At 42.9% G+C, this 19,274-nt stretch overlaps 1 protein-coding gene across 4 annotated transcripts in view; it reads left to right on the top strand.

Moving 5' to 3' along the window:
* KATNAL2 (katanin catalytic subunit A1 like 2) overlaps positions 1-19,274 on the top strand; it is a 68,295-nt gene that overhangs the window by 17,910 nt on the left and 31,111 nt on the right. The window contains exons 2-8 of one of the 4 annotated variants that reach the window (XM_063453866.1): positions 8,346-8,416; positions 8,777-8,943; positions 12,797-12,842; positions 14,847-14,976; positions 16,667-16,765; positions 18,375-18,473; positions 18,619-18,696. In XM_063453866.1, the coding sequence (XP_063309936.1) occupies positions 8,346-8,416; positions 8,777-8,943; positions 12,797-12,842; positions 14,847-14,976; positions 16,667-16,765; positions 18,375-18,473; positions 18,619-18,696 (690 nt within the window). Of the gene's footprint in view, positions 1-8,345; positions 8,417-8,776; positions 8,944-12,796; positions 12,843-13,067; positions 14,123-14,846; positions 14,977-16,666; positions 16,766-18,374; positions 18,474-18,618; positions 18,697-19,274 lie in introns of those variants that run through there. The other 3 variants (XM_063453868.1, XM_063453867.1, XM_063453870.1) reach the window with 3 other exon arrangements.

Below are 19,274 nucleotides of genomic sequence, written 5' to 3'. Positions count from 1 at the left end.
GATTCCATGTGGGGTCTAGGACCTCATCTTCCACCCACTCCTCAACCCTGCCCTCCTTGCCGGTCTGCACACTGCAGAAAGCCACAGCAGTTTGCACCTGTATTTTGTCATCATCCGAGACGTGCTGCGTTGGTTCTCGCATGTCCACATCCTGACACATAAGTGGTTGTGCATCAGTGCACTCAATCTCTTCCACTTCTGGGACAGGGTTAGGTGGATGGCCCACGGAAACCCCGCCACCAGAGTCCTCAAAAAGCATAAGAGACTGCTGCATGACTTGTGGCTCAGACTGCTTGACTGATTTGCAAGGGATGGCAAATCAGGTGAAAGACAGATGGCCACGGGCTGCAGGTGCCAACTCGGAGCTTTCAGCAGGGGGAGACAATGTGAAGGAACTGGAGGCAGTGTCAGCCACCCAATCTACTATCGCCTGTACTTGTTCTGGCCTCACCATTCGTAGAGCGGCATTCGGGCCTACCAAATAACGCTGATGGTTCTGTCGCGTACTCGCACCTGAGGAAGGTGTTTCACTTATGCGTGTAGCTGACACAGATCGACCACGTCCTCTCCCTGCAACAGGCGTTCCACCAACACCAGCGGCACCACGAACAGGGCCACGTTCCTTATTTGACGCTCTCCTCATTCTTTGCGTTCACCCACCAAACTAATAGTTTATGTCAGGCGACAATGTAACCACCAATAGTCAACAATTTGTATTTTTTATTTTTATTTTATTTTTTAGTTTATTGGACTGCAAGAAATGCACCGCAGGGCGCAAATGTACTATTCAGCACCAAAAAAAATTGCATTTTTGTTTAAAACTGCAATGTAACCACAGTATCTGATGGTTCTATTTGACTCTCAGATATGAAGTGCAGGCCCCAAATGTACTATTTAGCACCTAAAAAATGTGAATTTTCACAACTGCCATGTAACCACAGTATTTGACTCTCAGATATAAAGTGCACCGCAGGCCGCAAATGTACTATTTAGCAACCAAAATATTTTACATTTTTAAAACTGCTATGTCACCGCAGTATTTGACAGTTCTTTTTGACTCTCAGATATGAAGTGCACCGCAGGCCGCAAATGTACTATTTAGCACAAAAAAGTGTGCTTTTTTTAAACCAACAATGTAACAGTAGTATTTAAGGGTTTTATTGGACTGCAAGAAATGCACCGCAGGCCGCAAATGTTCTATTTAGCACCAAAAAAATTAGAATTTTTCAAAGTGCGATGTAACCACAGTATTCGACGGTTCTATTTGACTCTCCGATATGAAGTGCATCGCAGGCCGCAAATGTACTATTTAGCACCCAAAAAATTGCAGTTTTTAAAAATGCCTAGATGTTGCCCACCGAGCTACCTGAACATAATTAAAGTATGTGCCTAGCACACATGCAGTTGCAAGTGCACTGCACTCTCTGTGGCACTGGGCTCAGAGCAGGGTACAAAAATGTAGTATAGCACCCACAAAAATAATTGCTGTAGTTTGCAGATTCAACACCAGAATTCTTTACTAAGCTGTCCCTCACAGCTGCAGCATCCTCTCCCTACACTAATAACGGCTCATGTGACGTGCGGCGCTACGTGACTCCAGCTTTTATATAGAGGCTGGGTTACATGCTGCACTGGCCAATCACAGCCATGCCATTAGTAGGCATGGCTTCTAAGTGCCCACGAGTCAAACGCTTGTTGATTGGCTGCCCTGCAGCCTTTCAAAATGCGCCATTAAATCACCGAACTCTAACCCGAACATACACTGAAATGTCCGTGTTCGGGTCCGGGGTCCAAAAACTGTAATGGTCGGTACGAACTCGAACTTTACAGTTCGAGTTCACTCAACTCTATATGACATGGCTCATAGCATTTTGTAATAAATATCTGCAGGTGGTTTTGTTATAGACAATTGATACATTGTGACTTAATGTTCACATTATACATAGAAACAAGTGATACAATACAAACCAATGTTTACTTGCTGTATAGTTTACATGTTGCATAGTGATGTTAAAGATAAACGAACAGTGACAAATTTAAATTGTGTAGTTAAAGGAACACTATAGGGTCAGGAACACAAACATGTATTACTGATCCTATAGTGCAAAACCCACCATTTAGGTGCCTTGCCCCCCCCCTCTCCCACCACCCCTTAAAAGTTAATAAAACCTTATTTCCAATGCCACGTGGGTCCGCCAGCACTGGCCCTGCCCCCTTGGTGACATCAGAATTGCCGATTTTTTTTTTTTTTTTTTTTTTTTTTTTGCCAATACAATGCATTCCCATGGGGCCAAACAGTTTTGACCAATGAGCACTTCCTCGTAGAGATGCATTGAATCAATGTATCTCTGAGAGGAAAATTCAGCATCATTGAACGGCACTGCTGCCTACTGTGCAGCACTGAGCCAGGAAGCACCTCCAGTATCCATCTGAGGAGTGGACCCTTGGAGATGTCCCTAGGGGCAATGTAAACACTGAAAATGCCTGCATATAATGATTATACTCGCCAGAACAACTACATTAAACTGTAGTTGTTCTGGTGACTAGTGTCCCTTTAAATAGAATAAAGACATAATTTATAATAAAAACCACGTGCTGTCTCCATCATTATTGTGTAGACACCTATTTTCATCCAAGGGTTTAATTGAATGAAATAGGTCCAGTTGCAGCTCGTAATTCAAGGTGTCCACTGATCCATGGTAATATGCACAATAAAAACTAAAAATATCTCTGAAAATCAGTGCTGTCCACAAGAACTCAGTTGATCCAACTTATCCGCCAGCACGTTGTTGCTATTAGTGTAGCAAGAAGCAACATTCACATAGGCACTCTTTCTTCCTCTCCTCAATGATTATTACAGCTGCTCGGATACTATAGTAGTATTAACATATAATAGCTTGCTTCTGTGCTAAACTCCGAAACAAAATACCCTCCATGATCTGCACACTCGGAGGAGGAATGTATCCAAACAAAGTTCACAAAGCCTTCGCATTGTGTTTTGTGTACAATAAAAACATACTCCGAAAGGGTAAAATTATTTTTATTGTTATGAAAGAAGATTTAAAAAAAAAAATTTCAATGCACTTGTCTCTAAACTACAATGAATGGGAGAGGGCAGATCTATCTTGCAATATGTAATTAAACAGGAACATAATGGTGATATGTATTAAGGGGAACATGCAGTGGCGTACACACAACCCATGGGGCCCCGGTGCGAAAACTGATCCGGGGCCCCCCCTCCCCCCCGCGCAAGCGCTTACTCTGCGCAGGATGGGGCCGCAACACATGGCGGCGGGCACCTGGTCGCAGGGCTGCGACCCGTGCGACCGCGGTATGTATGCCAGTGCATGCATAAACACATACACTTAAAGGACCACTACAGACACCCAGATCACATCAGCTCAATGAAGTGGTCTGGGTGCCAGGTCTCTCTAGTTTTAACCCTGCAGCTGAAAACATAGCAGTTTCAGAGAAACTGCTATGTTTCACTGAGGGTTAATCCAGCCTCTAGTGGCTGTCTCATTGACAGCCGCTAGAGGATTTTCTGCGATTCTCACTGTGAAAATCACAGTGAGAAGACGCTGAACGTCCATAGGAAAGCATTGAGTAATGCTTTCCTATGGGCGGTTTGAATGCGCTCGTGGCTCTTGCCACGCATGTGCATTCGGAGCTGAGAGGCGGATGGGGACGGAGAGATCCCCAGCGTTAAGGGAGTCCGGCGCTGGAGAAAGGTAAGTGCTTAAGACACACACACACTCTCATGAACAGACGCACACATTTACTGACAGACACACACTCAGTGACAGACGCACACAAACATACTCAGTAACAGACACACACTAACACTAACACACTCACTAACACTAACACACTCACTAACACACTCACTAACACACACACACTCACTAACACTAACACACACACACACACACACTAACACACACACTCACTAACACACACACACTCACTAACACACACACACACACTCACTAACACACACACACTCACTAACACTAACACACACACACTCACTAACACTAACACACACACACTCACTAACACACACACACTCACTAACACTAACACACTCACTAACACTCACACTCACTAACACTCACACTCACTAACACTCACACTCACTAACACTCACACTCACTAACACTCACTAACACTAACACACACACACACTCACTAACACACTCACTAACACACTCAAACGTTTTTGTTTTTTTAATCCCCCCAGCCTCCTTACCTGTGGGAGAGCTGGGGGGATTCCTTGGGGTCCAGTGGTGTTGCTGGCCCTGCTGTCACTCGGCTGGCTGGCGGGCGCGCGAGGGAGCACTGTCCCCTGAGTGCTCCCTCTTCAGCTCCCTCGCGCTCCGGTTTCAGTGCGGTGCGCGAGGGAGCTGAAGAGGGAGCACCCAGGGGACAGTGCTCCCTCGCGCGCCCGCCAGCCAGCCGGGTGACAGCAGGGCCAGCCTCGGGGGGCCCGGAGGTGGCCGGCTCCTGGGCCCCCCAGCAGAAGAGGCTGGCCCTGTGGGTACATACCTGGGTTCGCAGGGCGCCCTGGTGGGCCGGGCCCGGTCGCAGCCGCGACCCCTGCGACCCTGGTATGTACGCCACTGGGAACATGTCCATTAACGTTAATTAAATGTAATACTTCCCAGAGGACTCCATGAAGAAGGGAAATAATGCTACCCTCCTTGTCTGTCTTTTTTATAGAGCATTGACTAAAGTCTCATTTATGCATTTTTGTATAGATGTAACATTTCAAGAGGGTATTAACCCCTTAAGGACCAAACTTCTGGAATAAAAGGGAATCATGACATGTCATACATGTCATGTGTCCTTAAGGGCTTAAAGGCACACTGCAGTCACTAGAACCACTACAGCTTAGTGTAGTTGTTCTTGTGTCTGTACCATGTCCCTGCAGGTATTTTAATGTAAACGCTGCTTTTTCATACAAAAGACTGTTTACATTGCTGGCTAGGAACACCTCCAGTGGCATTCACTCAGACGCTCTGCAAAGAGATGCATTGATTCCATGCATCTCTATGAGGAGATGCTGATTGGCCAGAATGGCATTTGGCTCCACCCCATCCCCGCCTCCTTAAGTAAGATTGTCAACTTTGATAATCCCAGCCAAGGAGGTGGATCGGGGGCGGAACCAGCTCTGGCATACTTGCGCGCCTTTGGGGAAAAAAGGTACGTTTTAAAACTATTTAAGGGAGGGTCGGGGGACTAAGCTTCGGTGCTGACAGATTTTGTTAGTTTTTTTTTTTGTTTTTTTTAAAGCCTTAATCTAGGCAAAAAAGAATGGGGGTTTACTTACATTATATGATCATACATTGCAGAAGCCTGCCACAACGTCAATATACCCCATCTTTGGCAGGTCCTACTCGAACAGCCTAATGTCTTCTTCATAAGCTACGTACTTGGGGGGGGAAAAATCCCATCTGGAGTTCTCTGGATTCCAAATCTGACCAATCAGGTTGGGTTGAGTTACCACATTTTGTAGCTATTTTCCTTTTCCTGGGTTGCATGCTGCCATATGCAATAATATTGTCCCATTTGCTTGCCTAATGCGTCTCCCCCATGTTTGTTTCTCATTTTGGAATTAAGGTCAGTCCCTTAATTCCATGATCACTTATGGACATCAATGTTTCCAACACCTTGGTCTTTATCAAATCTGGGTATACATAATGTATGAAAGCATCATGGGAACCCAGCTGTATATAGTTGGGTGTTAGCCCACTTTGGGCAACCACCCTACCCTCTCAACTTTCTAGCTTTCTTGTTTCTACTACTCCTTTTGACCAAAAAGCTCTCTATGTTGAGAGGGGAACTCAACCTGAACATAACATGACATGACCTGACACACCCAGTCAAGACGAACAGAGTTCAAAGGGAAAAAGCACAGATCTACACAACGGCTTCAGGAAAGTGGCATAGAAAATGCCCTGACACTCTGGTCATACCCACAAACACCTAACAGGAATGTGAACTAAAGTAATGTACTCTGGTACGGAGGACACCCCTTTGGGTCAAGGAGAACACAGGCTAGCTTTGACATCTACTTGGAGGGAATAATGGCGAGTCTGGTGACTGACCATTCTAGATATGTCACTAGCACTATACATACCATTCTTTATATTGATGCCAGAGCATGCAAGCCGACAAAAAGCACTCTCAATGTCTTTTACCCCCTCTTATGTTCCTTTGTGTTCCTTTATGTACCATAATGCCTGGAAAGAAAAGCGCTGTTAACAGTCGAACTGGAAATTGTCAACATGCACTGCCTTATGTAAAGAAAGATGTCTTTATGCTTCCTTCCACCCTCTTCTTTTCTATTCTGTACCCTAACCCCTCTCCCTCCCCTCCCCCTGGAAAAAAGAACAATAACATTTGTCAAATTGGGGGGAAAAAATAAATGTATGTGTGTAATTTCCCCTTATACAAAGCGTATAGAGTTAAATGACTGCAGTCTGGCTTTAATCTCATTATTTGTTTCACTCTTATAATGCAAGCAGATAAGCCTCCACAGCTTTAAAAGGAAGAGCTGAGGAAAAAAAGGTGACATGACAAACTATGAAATAAAGTAGCTTTTGCAAGAACATTTACAATAAGATTCAAGACACGTCTCCAAAACTACTGCTACAGTTGGGGAAAAAAAAAAAATAAAAACACAAAGAATGGCCAATCGTCAAGGGGGCGGAGCCAAACGCCGTTTTGGCCAATTAGCACCTCCTCATAGAGATGCATTGAATCAATGCACCTCTATAAAGAAAATTTAGCGTCCCCATGCAGAGCGTGCAGAGGCTGAATGTTAGTTCTGCCTACTGTGCAGCACTGAGCCAGGAAGCACCTCCAGTGGCCATCTGAGGAGTGGCCACTTGGAGGTGTCACTATGGGCAATGTAAACTCTACCCTTTTCTCTGAAAAGGAATTGTTTGCATGAAAATGCCTGAAGGAATGATTATACTCACCAGAACAACTACATTAGAGCAGCAGGAAATGCTAGCAGAATGCTTGGTTGTATAGGGAGAGGTATTAGCAGTCGAAAGAGGGAAGTGCTCATGCCATTGTACAGAACTGATACTTTAGAGAGAGAGAGTTCAGAGAAGGGCTACTAAACTGGTTCATGGATTACAGGATAAAACTTACAATGAAAGGTTAAAGGATCTTAACATGTACAGCTTGGAGGAAAGATGAGACAGGGGGGATATGATAGAAACATTTAAATACATAAAGGGAATCAACACAGTAAAGGAGGAGACTATATTTAAAGGAAGAAAAACTACCACAACAAGTGGACATAGTCTTAAATTAGAGGGGCAAAGGTTTAAAAATAATCTCAGGAAGTATTACTTTACTGAGAGGGTAGTGGATGCATGGAATAGCCTTCCAGCTGAAGTGGTAGAGGTTAACATAGTGAGGGAGTTTAAGCATGCGTGGGATAGGCATAAGGCTATCCTAACTGTAAGATAAGGCCAGGGACTAATGAAAGCATTATGGAAATTGGGCAGACTAGATGGGCTGAATGGTTATCTGCTGTCACTTTTTATATTTGTATTGAGGACCTGGAGGAATCTGATTTTTACTATAGTTATATTCCTTATTGTGTTATTTTCCACAACCATTGGGTGTTTCTGTTGCAGTTTTATCCACCGTATAATGAAACCCTAAAAACTAAAATTTTTTATTAACAATATGGATACAAGTTAGCGATCCCCAGACAGGGCCCGCTATCCCAAGCAATGTGCTCAAAAAGCACCTGGATCGGATGGACCCATTCTGAGAAATCGTGCAGTGAAGTTTGACCACACTGAGGCTTCATCCCGATTTGGTGCAGTGGTCCAGGCTGCTGCGGCTAAGTGCCGTTTGTCGAAAACATTTGTTCCTGGTTTAGGAAAAGGGGGCTCCCCATGGCTCTCGGTGAGCGATTATTAGTTGTCCTCCCTTCAAAAAAACACTCCCATGGCTATTCAACTAAGTGCGCAGAAGCGTCCGCTAGTTTCTCCTAGAGTAGTTGTAATTGATTGCTCAGCACTGTAAGGACAGGGAGATGAGTATCTCTTTTGGGGATTGTATGCATTTGGAGTTTTGCACCAGTTAATCTGTTAGTCTGGCGCAGGCTCCGCCACACGTATTACAATTGTCAATTACTAATGAAATCTGCACTTTTTTTAAAATAAGAAAAATAAGACACACTCTTCAAACATAAAGCTTTTCAGCAAACTTTAGCTGTTTGTAATGTCTCTTTAATAAGTCAAACATTACAATTATTTCAATCATAATATTGAACTGAAAATATACTTTTTTCAATTTATTTTTTTGTTGCATAGGAAGAGTTGCGAACAGAAGCTAGACGCAAAAACCTCTTGATTCTTATCATGCATTACTTAATGCAAGAAGGGTATGTATTATCCTCTTATGTATTTTAAATGTTCCTTGTACTTTGCTTAGGAATGTGTTGGCAATATAACATCAATTTGCTTATTTTTATTAAAATTTGCTTTTCAATGAAACTCGTTTTCTTTCACTTTGAAGTAAGTTGTGAAAAGGCTTTACAATATAATACAATAAAATAACACGTAAGTCATAAAACAAGAAAATCGAATTGTAAAATAATAATGGTGAAGGAATAATTTATCTCCAGAATATTAAGTGTCATTAGGGGCTACGAGCATGCCTATCTAAACAGCTGGAAAATAAATAATATGTTCATATGATGAGTAATTCTAATTTGTTTTTCATGCTGTTATTAAATCTCCAGGTATGTGGATTCTGCGAATACACTGGAAAATGAAACAAAATTAGGCTTGAGACGGTTTGAAGTTTGTGATAACATTGATCTGGAAACTATTTTAATGGAATATGAAAGCTATTATTATGTCAAATTTCAGAAATACCCTAAAATTACAAAGAGAACATCTGATCAAGGTATGTTGCTTAGACACCAATATAAGAACTTAAAGGAACACTATAGTCACCTAAATTACTTTAGCTAAATAAAGCAGTTTTAGTGTATAGATCATTCCCCTGCAATTTCACTGCTCAATTCACTGTCATTTAGGAGTTAAATCACTTTGTTTCTGTTTATGCAGCCCTAGCCACACCTCCCCTGGCTATGATTGACAGAGCCTGCATAAAAAAAACAAAACTGGTATCACTTTCAAACAGATGTAATTTACCTTAAATAATTGTATCTCAATCTCTAAATTGAACTTTAATCACATACAGGAGGCTCTTGCAGGGTCTAGCAAGCTATTAACATAGCAGGGGATAAGAAAATCTTAATTAAACAGAACTTGCAATAAAGAAAGCCTAAATAGGGCTCTCTTTACAGGAAGTGTTTATGGAAGGCTGTGCAAGTCACATGCAGGGTGGTGTGACTGGGGTTCATAAACAAAGAGATTTAACTCCTAAATGGCAGAGGATTAAGCAGTGAGGCTGCAGGGGCATGTTCTATACACCAAAACTGCTTCATTAAGCTAAAATTGTTCAGGTGACTTTAACCATGATTCAGATTAATCCATAAAGAATGACAAAGGCTGAATAGATGGGGCTTCCATAACTGCAGATATAAAGACCTAGAGCAGTGATGGCGAACCTTTTTGAGCCCGAGTGCCCAAACCGCAATACATGCCAACTTTTTTTTCCTTAAAGTGCCAAGTGTGTGTGTGTGTGTGTGTGTGTGTGTGTGTGTGTGTGTGTGTGTGTGTGTGTGTGTGTGTGTGTGTGTGTGTGGGGGGGGGGGGGGGTGCTGTGTGTGTGTGTGAGGGGTAATGTGTGTGTGTGTGTGTGTGTGTGTGTGGGGTGGGGGTGCTGGGCGGGGGGTAGGGGTACTTCTGGGGGATAGGGGTGCTGTGGGTAGGGGTACGGGTGGTAGGGGTACTGCTGTGGGGGGGAAGGGGTACTGCTGGGGGTGGTAGGGGTACTGCTGGGGGGATAGGGGCGCTTGGGGGGATAGGGGTACTGCTGGGGAGGTGTCAGTATCCCCCCTCCCTCCCTCCTCCTAACCCACTCCTTCTTAACTTTAATGGGGTTGGTAGGGGCACTGCTGGGGGGTAGGGGTACTGCTTGGGGTGGTAGGGGTACTGCTGGGGGGGTAGGGGTGGTAGGGGTACTGCTGGGGGGATAGGGGTGGTAGGGGTACTGGGTGTCAGTATCTCCCCCCCTCCCTCCCTCCTTCTTACCTTTAATGAAGTAGGGAGGGGGGGGGGGCGGCGCGGCGTGGCACAGCCATCCCTGGTGGTCCGGTGGTGGAAAGCACTGCAGGCTGAGGGATCTGTGAATCAGCTCCCCTGTCGTCCCGCACGATGCTGTGTGGAGCGTTGCCATGGTAACGCTCGGCAACGCTCCACACAGCATCGCGCGGGAGGACAGGGAAGCTGCATCACAGATCCCTCCCCCTGCCTCCCGACCCGGATGCAGAGTAGGCGCCTGCCGTTTCGGGCAGGCAGGTGCCTACTCTGCATTAATGGCGGACCTATGGCCGCGTGCCCACAGAAAGGGCCCGGCGTGCCACAGGTTCACCATCACTGACCTAGAGAAACAATTCCCCAGGACCCAGTATAAATGAATTAAAGCAGTACTTCAAGCACCATAACCACTATAGGCCCTGGTACCAGGGCACTCTTGGCACCATAAACACTTCAGTTGGCTGTTCCTTTAATTTGCCTTTTGTGGTGTATTCCAGAAATGTGAATGTTTATTTGCTGGTGCCACAAACCATTTTTCAGTTTGTTCTCTAAACTAGGTATAGTAGTGGATTGACAATAAAATGCCAATTTAAATCAAATAGCTGTTTTAGGGCCAAATTTTAAAATCACTTATTCCTCCACAATTCAGGTTTAGTAGAGTTACTTTTCTTCAGTTGTCTGCAAATGTCCTAGCACATTTAACCCCTTAAGGACCAAACTTCTGGAATAAAAGGGAATCATGACCATAGGCGACCAGAGGTCTGCTTCCTCTCGCCGCGCACCGTTTGCTGATGCCGGAGCCGGAATATGACGTCATATTCCGGCTCCCAGCTACAGCAGACAGCCCGCGCGGTGAGAGGAAGCAGACAGCACACAGCTCCCTCGCCGCGGCTGAGATGGGGACCGGCACCCGACCCACTGGACCCCAGGGACAAGTCCACGCCAGCACTCCAGGTAGGGAGGCTGGGTGGACAATTTTTAATTAAAAAATAATAATTTGTGAGTGTCTCGGTGTGTGTGTGTCTAAGTATGTGTGTGTCTGTGTGTATGTGTGTGTCTGTGTGTGTGTGTGTCTAAGTGTGTATGTCTGTGTGTGTATCTAAGTATGTCTGTGAGTGTGTGTGTGTGTGTCTGAGTATGTGAGTGTGTCTGTGTGAGTGTGTGTGTCTGTGAATGTATGTGTGTGTGTCTGTGAGTGTGTGTGTGTGTACGCGTATATATATGTGTGTGTGCACGTATATATACACGAGTGTATATTATTTTTTTGGGGGGGTGGGAATCTTGGGAGAGTTCTTACACTTTATTCCCCAGGACTTGACCCCTGCCGGCAGGAGAGATCTCCGGATCTCCCCTGTAGGCTCATGCAGAGCCGGCACTATTTGAGTGCCGGCTCTGCTCTAAGCCTCCATGGGCCGGCGGGGAGATCAAAGATCTACCTCACCGGCCCACAACAGCATAGAGGGAGGCAGGAGAGGACCCGGGGAGCTCTAGACAGAAGCTTCGCCAGGTTCCTCTCGCGAGATCTGAGCATTGCCGTGGCAAATACTCTACACTGGACCACCAGGGATGGCACATGGCAGCAAGGATCTCCCCTCCCTATCATAAGGTAAGAAGGGAGGGGGGATATTTACTACAGCACACACACAGCACACATACAGCACCGTCACACACACACAACACTCTCACACACAGTACACTAACAGCACCCTCACACACACAGCACACACACACACATATCACACATCAGACAAACAGCGACCTTACACAGCACACTAACAGGACCCTAACACACCCTCACACACAGCACACTACCAGCACCCTCACACACAAACCGCACCCTCACACACAACACACTAACAACACCCTCACCCACATAGCACACTACCAGCACCCTCACACAGCGCACTAACAGCACACACACACACACACAAACAGCAGTGTGTGTGTGTATGTATGTATGTATGTATATGTATATAAAAAAAAAAAAAAATATATATATATACATACATGCGGTGTGTGTTTGTGCTTTAGGGTGCACACCCTAATGCAATAGGCTGCGCACGCCTATGATCATGACATGTCACACATGTCATGTATCGTTAAGGGACACCTGTTGTGTTTTGCACATGTATTTCCCCCCCCCCCCCCCTTTTTTTATAATCTTCATCTATACATTGTGCTAGCAACTATATAATCTAGATAAGGAGAATACAATTTAGTTAAAAATGAAATTTAACATGGCATCTGAGAAGATATATAAGCAAAATGAGCTGAAATTCTATATTGATCAAATATAAATACATGGTAGCATGGACAGTGCTAAATACATATCATCAGCTTTCTGAATACAATAGTAATACATTATCAAATTACTGCACCCGTACTTCATTCCACCGTCTAACCTCCAATATGTAAGTATACCCGTTATTGTTACATAAAATGAATACAGGCATCAAACCAATTAATTATAAATACATATACTGTAGCTCAAAGTTTGTTATTGACACTATACAAGCAAGTACGTTTCATTTTGAAATACATATTTAATATTTGGCTTCTCAATTATGTTTCTCTTTTTTGTTTTTAATTAGATGGCAGAGTTGGATCTACACCCCAAAGTGGAGGAAAACTGAGAAGGTAACTGCACTCTTTGAAAACCAGTAAGCAAATATTTCTGCTTAATTTTTCATGCTTTGTTCTGATTTAAACCTCAAAATAGCATTCCTTTTAAATGAACATGTCAGCTTGCTAAATAATCACCAGCTTTACTTTTAAGGGGACAGAAAAGGCACAAGACCACTCGACGTCAATGTCCCTGTTTTGTTGTATATAAAAATGTTTGACATCGGGGGCGGAGCCTGACCTCAGAGCGAGCAAGACGTGGTGTGCCTGAGCTCCTGACCTTTTGGTTGAAATACATGCCTAAACCCGACGAAAAAGGCTGCCACCCACACTTAAAAGTGTCTTCCGGTCAGGGGAACCCAGGCAAGCTGCCTGATACCTCACCCGTGTGCCTCTCCCACAGAGAGCCTGGGAACCTTGCTGCGGCCTACCTAGAACGGAGCTGAGAGGAAGCGGCCGATCCTCTTGTGCTTCGGGTCGGGGTCTGGACCGGCGGCACTCCTACCCCCCCCCTCTCCCCTGGAGCGGCGGGGGTCATCCCGGTCCTCCAACTCAGAGCCACGGCTGGTACTCACTAGCACATCCAGACTACACTGCCTCACCTTTGGCGCTCCAAAATGGCGGCAGCTTGTCCCGTGCAGCCTCGTGGCGAGTACCTCAAGCAAAGTAACACATGACCCCACAACGGGCTCCCTGAGGAGACTAGACAACATTTTTCAGCGCTTCTGGCTGAACCTGCAGCGCCGACTTTCCGCCACCTTAGTTACCCTCCGGCTGGGAGAAGGGGAGGCCTGGCAACAGCAGGTAAGGGAGCCTGCTCGCTCCCCGGCATGTGCAGCGGCAGGGCTATCGCAGGCTTCAGACCCCTATGCACGCCGCCTGCCCAAGCCGAAAGCTTTCAAGGCGGCACACCGAAAACCCCGAGCACGCAAAAGACGGGCTGTCAAGAGCCGCAAGAGACTCACACAACAGACCCACAGCACCCAACGCCTTACCTCCCTGGGGATGAGCCTGAACCCTGCCAGACATCAAACTTCCATGAGGTCAGGGTTTCGTAGCCGACAAATCCGGAGCAGGATAGATCCTCATCTAGCCTCCTGTACCCACAACCTCGCCGACTTCCCCTCTGGCTTGCAAATCGGATCAGCGTGAGACAGGACTGGCCTACGACTCCTGCAGGCATAGGCTGACCGGGAAGACAATATGGGACTAATGGCCTTGGACTGGCTGCTTCTCGCAGGGCCGTACTAACAGACAGCACCACAACTATACACCTGCATGAGCCTAAAATTACAGTATGAAGAATGTGCTTCCTTTCTCTCTCCCCTCTTTCAGTTTGCATCCCTGGATTAATTACTGTACCCTCACAACATACAATGTTGCCGACCCTATTGCACATTCATAATTTCACCCTTAAAGAAACTGAAATTTTGCAGAGGGGGTATCTCAATGGGATGTAGCAGCTATTTGTTAGACATGTCAAACATTGTCTTGCCATATCTTACGTTAGCACTCAATGTCTGGTCTTAAGATAGTACACACGCAATGCTAGAAGTACCTAATTAATATGTTGACATTCATGTATTATCAGGCAATCCAATGGTCACTAGCTCTTGTTATATATGTAGCTTCTGTTTTCTTTCTTGTCCTGCAAATGATCTATGACACACTCTTATGCTATTTCGAGGCAGCATGTCCTCTCACTATCTAGCATGTTACACAGAATTCTACTTAATTACTAGCCTGTCTCTTACACCTCATGCTATAACAGAAACACAGTTGGACATGATTATTTTGATTTTGTTTGTTGATACACCTGTTTGTAATTTGCTATTACTCATGTTCTTAAACGGAAAACAAATGCAGCATACTATGATGACGCTAAACAACATATTGTTACTCTTTCTCTAAAGCCATGTGATAAGGCTGAAGGGTACATTCAACACTGCACTCAAAAATAAAGAATTAAAAAAATAAAAATAAAATAAATGTTTGACATCTAATTGTTTTGTCTCATAGAACAGTCAGCAATTCTTCCTATGGTCTTCCACGTATCGGCCAACATCATACGACACAAAGACCTGTGTCCAGGTACAACTCTAGGACAACAGAGACTATTAAACCACAAAACAGAGAGACTGCTAAACAGGTAACTGTTGCCTAAAGGGAAAATGCTTACGGTTTTACATAATTTCGTATAACTGGTCTCTGTAGCCCATCATAAGGTCCAGTTCATGGAATCCCAATCTCCTGTGTTTTAGCTCATCAGAGGCCAAAGTTCTTGATTGCAGATGGCATGGTGAAAAGTTATAGGGATTATAATGTGCTTTCAAATTCTAAAGAATATCATGGATGCTAAATGTATGATGGAAATGGTTCTAGGCAACACATTAATCTGATTTTGGATAGGCTATAGTATGGGGGGGGATAACCTTCATTTTGAGATGATGTCAGAGGAAAGAATGTGTATGGTTATGTTTAATATAATAATGTCTTAAGGCTAGGTGAAGCATTTCTTTAAGGAAGCTATCCTTTTAAGACATTCATATCCAGGTGTAATAGAGCATCCACTGTTTTCTGGACAGTAAGACCTCCAGTTAATATTGTTGGCTAAGCTATCCAAATGATTTAATATTTTTGGCTAAACTTATAAAAAAAAATTTTTTTTCAACATATTAAATATAAAAAAAATCTAAATATTACAAAATTAAAACATACAATTCATAATATTAAATAATTTTAAAACTTTATCCCAAAAATATTAAATACTTTGTAAAACTTATCTAACAATATTAAATCCACGCCTTAATGTCTACCCATAGATCTCTACCGTAAATGTAATCGCACATCTTACAGATCCATTCGATAAGGATTTTTAATTTATCCAGTGCTGTAGAAACAATACATGCTTTCATATTCTGTTTAATGGGGTGTTATTTGAGCTAAATATATTTATTTGAATACCCCCAGTGATTAACCAGCAAGGGATCTGATAAAATGCCAACTGGAAAACCATCAAATTTATTTCCAATCTAAATATTTAATCTCATTCCGCATTACTTTTATGACAGTCAACAACAATTAACTTCACTTGGTGGTAGATTTTAATTATGCAGCCTATGCATTCATACAGGTTAGATATAATAAAAATGTGTCATCTAGTAGCCTGTTAACAATTAGGAGACTAATACTGTGGAACTCCATTCCGTAGAGTAGAATGGATACTCTGGAGTAACGTTCGGTAGCTTTGAAGAGGTAAGTTGGAGTAACATTCCGTAGAGTAGAATGGATACTCTGGAGTAACGTTCGGTAGCTTTGAAGAGGTAAGTTGGAGTAACATTCCGTAGCGTAGAATAGATGTACTGGAGATTCAGTACAGCAGGATAGATGCGCTGGAGTTACATTCGTTACAATAGAATGGATGCCTTGAAGTTGCTTTCACTACAGTAGAGTGATTGGCCTTGGATTACATTTAGTGCAGCAGAATGATAACATACATAAAGCCAATTGTAATGGCAGAGTACTTTATCCTTTTCGCAATGAATCACACCTGCTGTTTCTAAAGCCGTACACCAATAACCAGAGAAAGTGATTAGGGTTGTTCTGAGAGTTCAACATACTATTGAAAGCCATTTGTTTTATGTAAGAAGTATATAAATAGGATGACGTGAATATACTCTGCAGAACGTTGGCGAAAGATCCGAGTCACTAGAATTAATATGGGTAGAAGTATCAGTGGGTTAAATCAATTGGCACAATCATAATGTAAATAATCACTCCTGTTCCAAGAATTTATTTCACCCACTAATATTTGTTTCGATAAATTCTTTATTTTACAGGCCAGTGGAAGCCAGAGCCCTGCCGAGATCTCTGAATATGGTCTAAATGTTTCAGCATTAAACAAAAATGGAGGAACAGAAGGTGGTCATCCTCGAAGGGTCAGTGATACTTGGGAAACTTTTCAGCCACTAGTAAAGTCATTGTGAAATAATAACTCTCCATGTACCACTGGAGAGTTATTATACATTGAATAATCCTTATGGTTTATCAGCTAAAACTCATTTGAGATCTTCTCAAGTACAATATGTGCAACTGGTAGGAAAAGCTGCTAAAGGAACACTATAGCGTTGGGAATACCACCATGTAAAATGGTATGTCACCAGCGGTTATGAATGTCAATTCCCATGGTCTCACCCAACTTGTACCTACATGGTCTTCACTTGGCATTGTGAGATATGTCAGGTGGAGAATTAGATGAGTGCAGAGCATATACTGCTTGCTATTTGCTATTCTAGTATTTAAACATATGCACTGTAGTACATAATTCTTTCTGGAGGTCATGTATATTGAAATACAATACAGCTATACAATCATTGGCTTTTGTTATATAGTAGGTTTTTGACATTGCAGTGTTCGTACCTGGCTACAGGTCATGATGGGTGTCTCTGGGACCTCCAAACTGAAATCCAATTGTGGGTTCCCTCTGCTTAGATAGTGTTCTTAGGATCCCCAGCTCGTTTTCACTTTAGGGTTATCTATGGTCTTATTGGCTACTGTACAGCACATGGGACCACTGACACGTGTCCTTTAGTGCTGATCTCACATTTGCTGGTTAGCACGATGTAGATTTTGCGTGTATGAGGAAACCATACATCCTGCTTGTCAACTTTTACATTGGGTTCTGGCCCTCCCATTGTTCTCTGCTTGGCATTAGTTTGTGGGACATGTAGTACAGCAATCAGCAGCAGTTACATTCATAAATGAGAGCACACTATGTGAACTATGCATTCTCAGTCCATAAAACAGTGGTAATATAGATAATCTATTTGCGCTATAAGTGATAGAGAGAAGATAAGTAGGGGTGGGAGAGCTTAATGCACCATACATTATGTAATAAACATAGTTATTTAGTATGCATTAGTGTGTGATTATTCCCTTACAAAGATGAACTGCGTGTGATATTTCTATATTTTTAATGTGTTGAAGTTACACCTGCATTTATTGGGCTATACATCAGTACTACAAATTATTGATAGTTATTTAAAAAATTCTTCTAGTCTGTCTTTAGTTGTGTTTATTTTCTGCTGCCTGTAGTTCCCTTTATGGTTAATTTTCGTTTGCTTTTCCTTCTCTATCCCTGCTGTCCGTTTGTGTGCTCCCCGTTGTGGCTTGAGCTGTCTTATTTTCCCCACTTGTGGGGCCACTAATAGAAAAAAACGTACATTGAAGTCACCTCACAATCTTGGGCCCATATGCTTCTAAAGTGTTCTCCACTAGTAGAACCCATTTGTAATTGGAGGCTTATTTGGTTTTTGGACAGTCCCAAAATTATTTCTGTTTGGTAAATTTCTTTAAAACAACATTCCTGGAATTTGTAGCTTAATTCCCACTGCCCCCTTATTGAGTCCGTTCTGCAAATGCCACTTTGTTTCGACAGAGTTCACCTAATGATCCCTAAACTGTCCTGTGGCTGTTATAAACAATTCTTCTGCAGTATGTGATTTTTAAAGTTATTCAATCATTTATTTATATTCATCTTACTTTTAGGGCCAAATAATAGATTTTCGTGGTATGATTCAAGATGCAATCAAAGGAGCGTCAAATGAAATAGCTTTGAATAGTCTAAATTCTAATCCCGATCCATCGGTAAGTTGGAGAATGCACATGATTTACAATTACTACCAAATCCCTTCCCTTGAATTGGATAGCATTTTAATTTAAATATTTGATACTTTTCCCAAGAACCTCAATATTTTTATTGGTTGTGTAATTCTTCTTATTTTGCTTTCAGGAACGTTTAATTAAACCAGTGAGTGCATTCATCGGAGCAAACAGCGAGATGCGTGAACTGGCTGCCGTCATAAGTCGAGTATGATCCTCCAGCTTATTCAAACAGAATTAGAAACCTATTTGAACTCTTACATTGGATAAGTCAGCTTGGATGAGAGGATTTGTATTGTCCTTATTTGTAATTCAGTTTTATACTTTCAACTTCTTAATCATAGAGTGTAGCACTTTCTTATTTTTGATACATATTACAATAAATATATGTAACCCTTCCATGCTGTGTTTTTTTTTTTTTTTTTTATTCTTTTGTTTTAACTTGCAAAGCACCATGGAAGTTGTAGTCAGGGCCGGACTGGGAATTAAAAGCAGCCCTGGAAAAAAATTATTTACCAGCCCCATAATGCGTCGCGCCAGCATAATGTGCGGATACAGAGTTAGAAAAGAGAACTTAAAATTAAAATTATTACTCCAACGTGAAAAAAGCACATATAGGCTTAAAAAAAAAGAGTGCAGATTTATTTTAAGCAGACGTGCCTTTGCATATAACCAATGTTTCCATCCAACTACCATGACATATTAAGGAAAGCTTGGTAATGGGACTGAAATGGTGAATGTATGTAGGGCACAACTGTAAAAAATGACGTTATCTTGTTTATTTTG

Source organism: Pelobates fuscus, chromosome 5, assembly GCF_036172605.1.
Source record: "Pelobates fuscus isolate aPelFus1 chromosome 5, aPelFus1.pri, whole genome shotgun sequence".
Classification (NCBI taxonomy): Eukaryota; Metazoa; Chordata; class Amphibia; order Anura; family Pelobatidae; genus Pelobates; species Pelobates fuscus.
The sequence above is the reverse complement of the archived record's forward strand: the minus strand, read 5'-3'. Positions and strand labels throughout refer to the sequence as shown.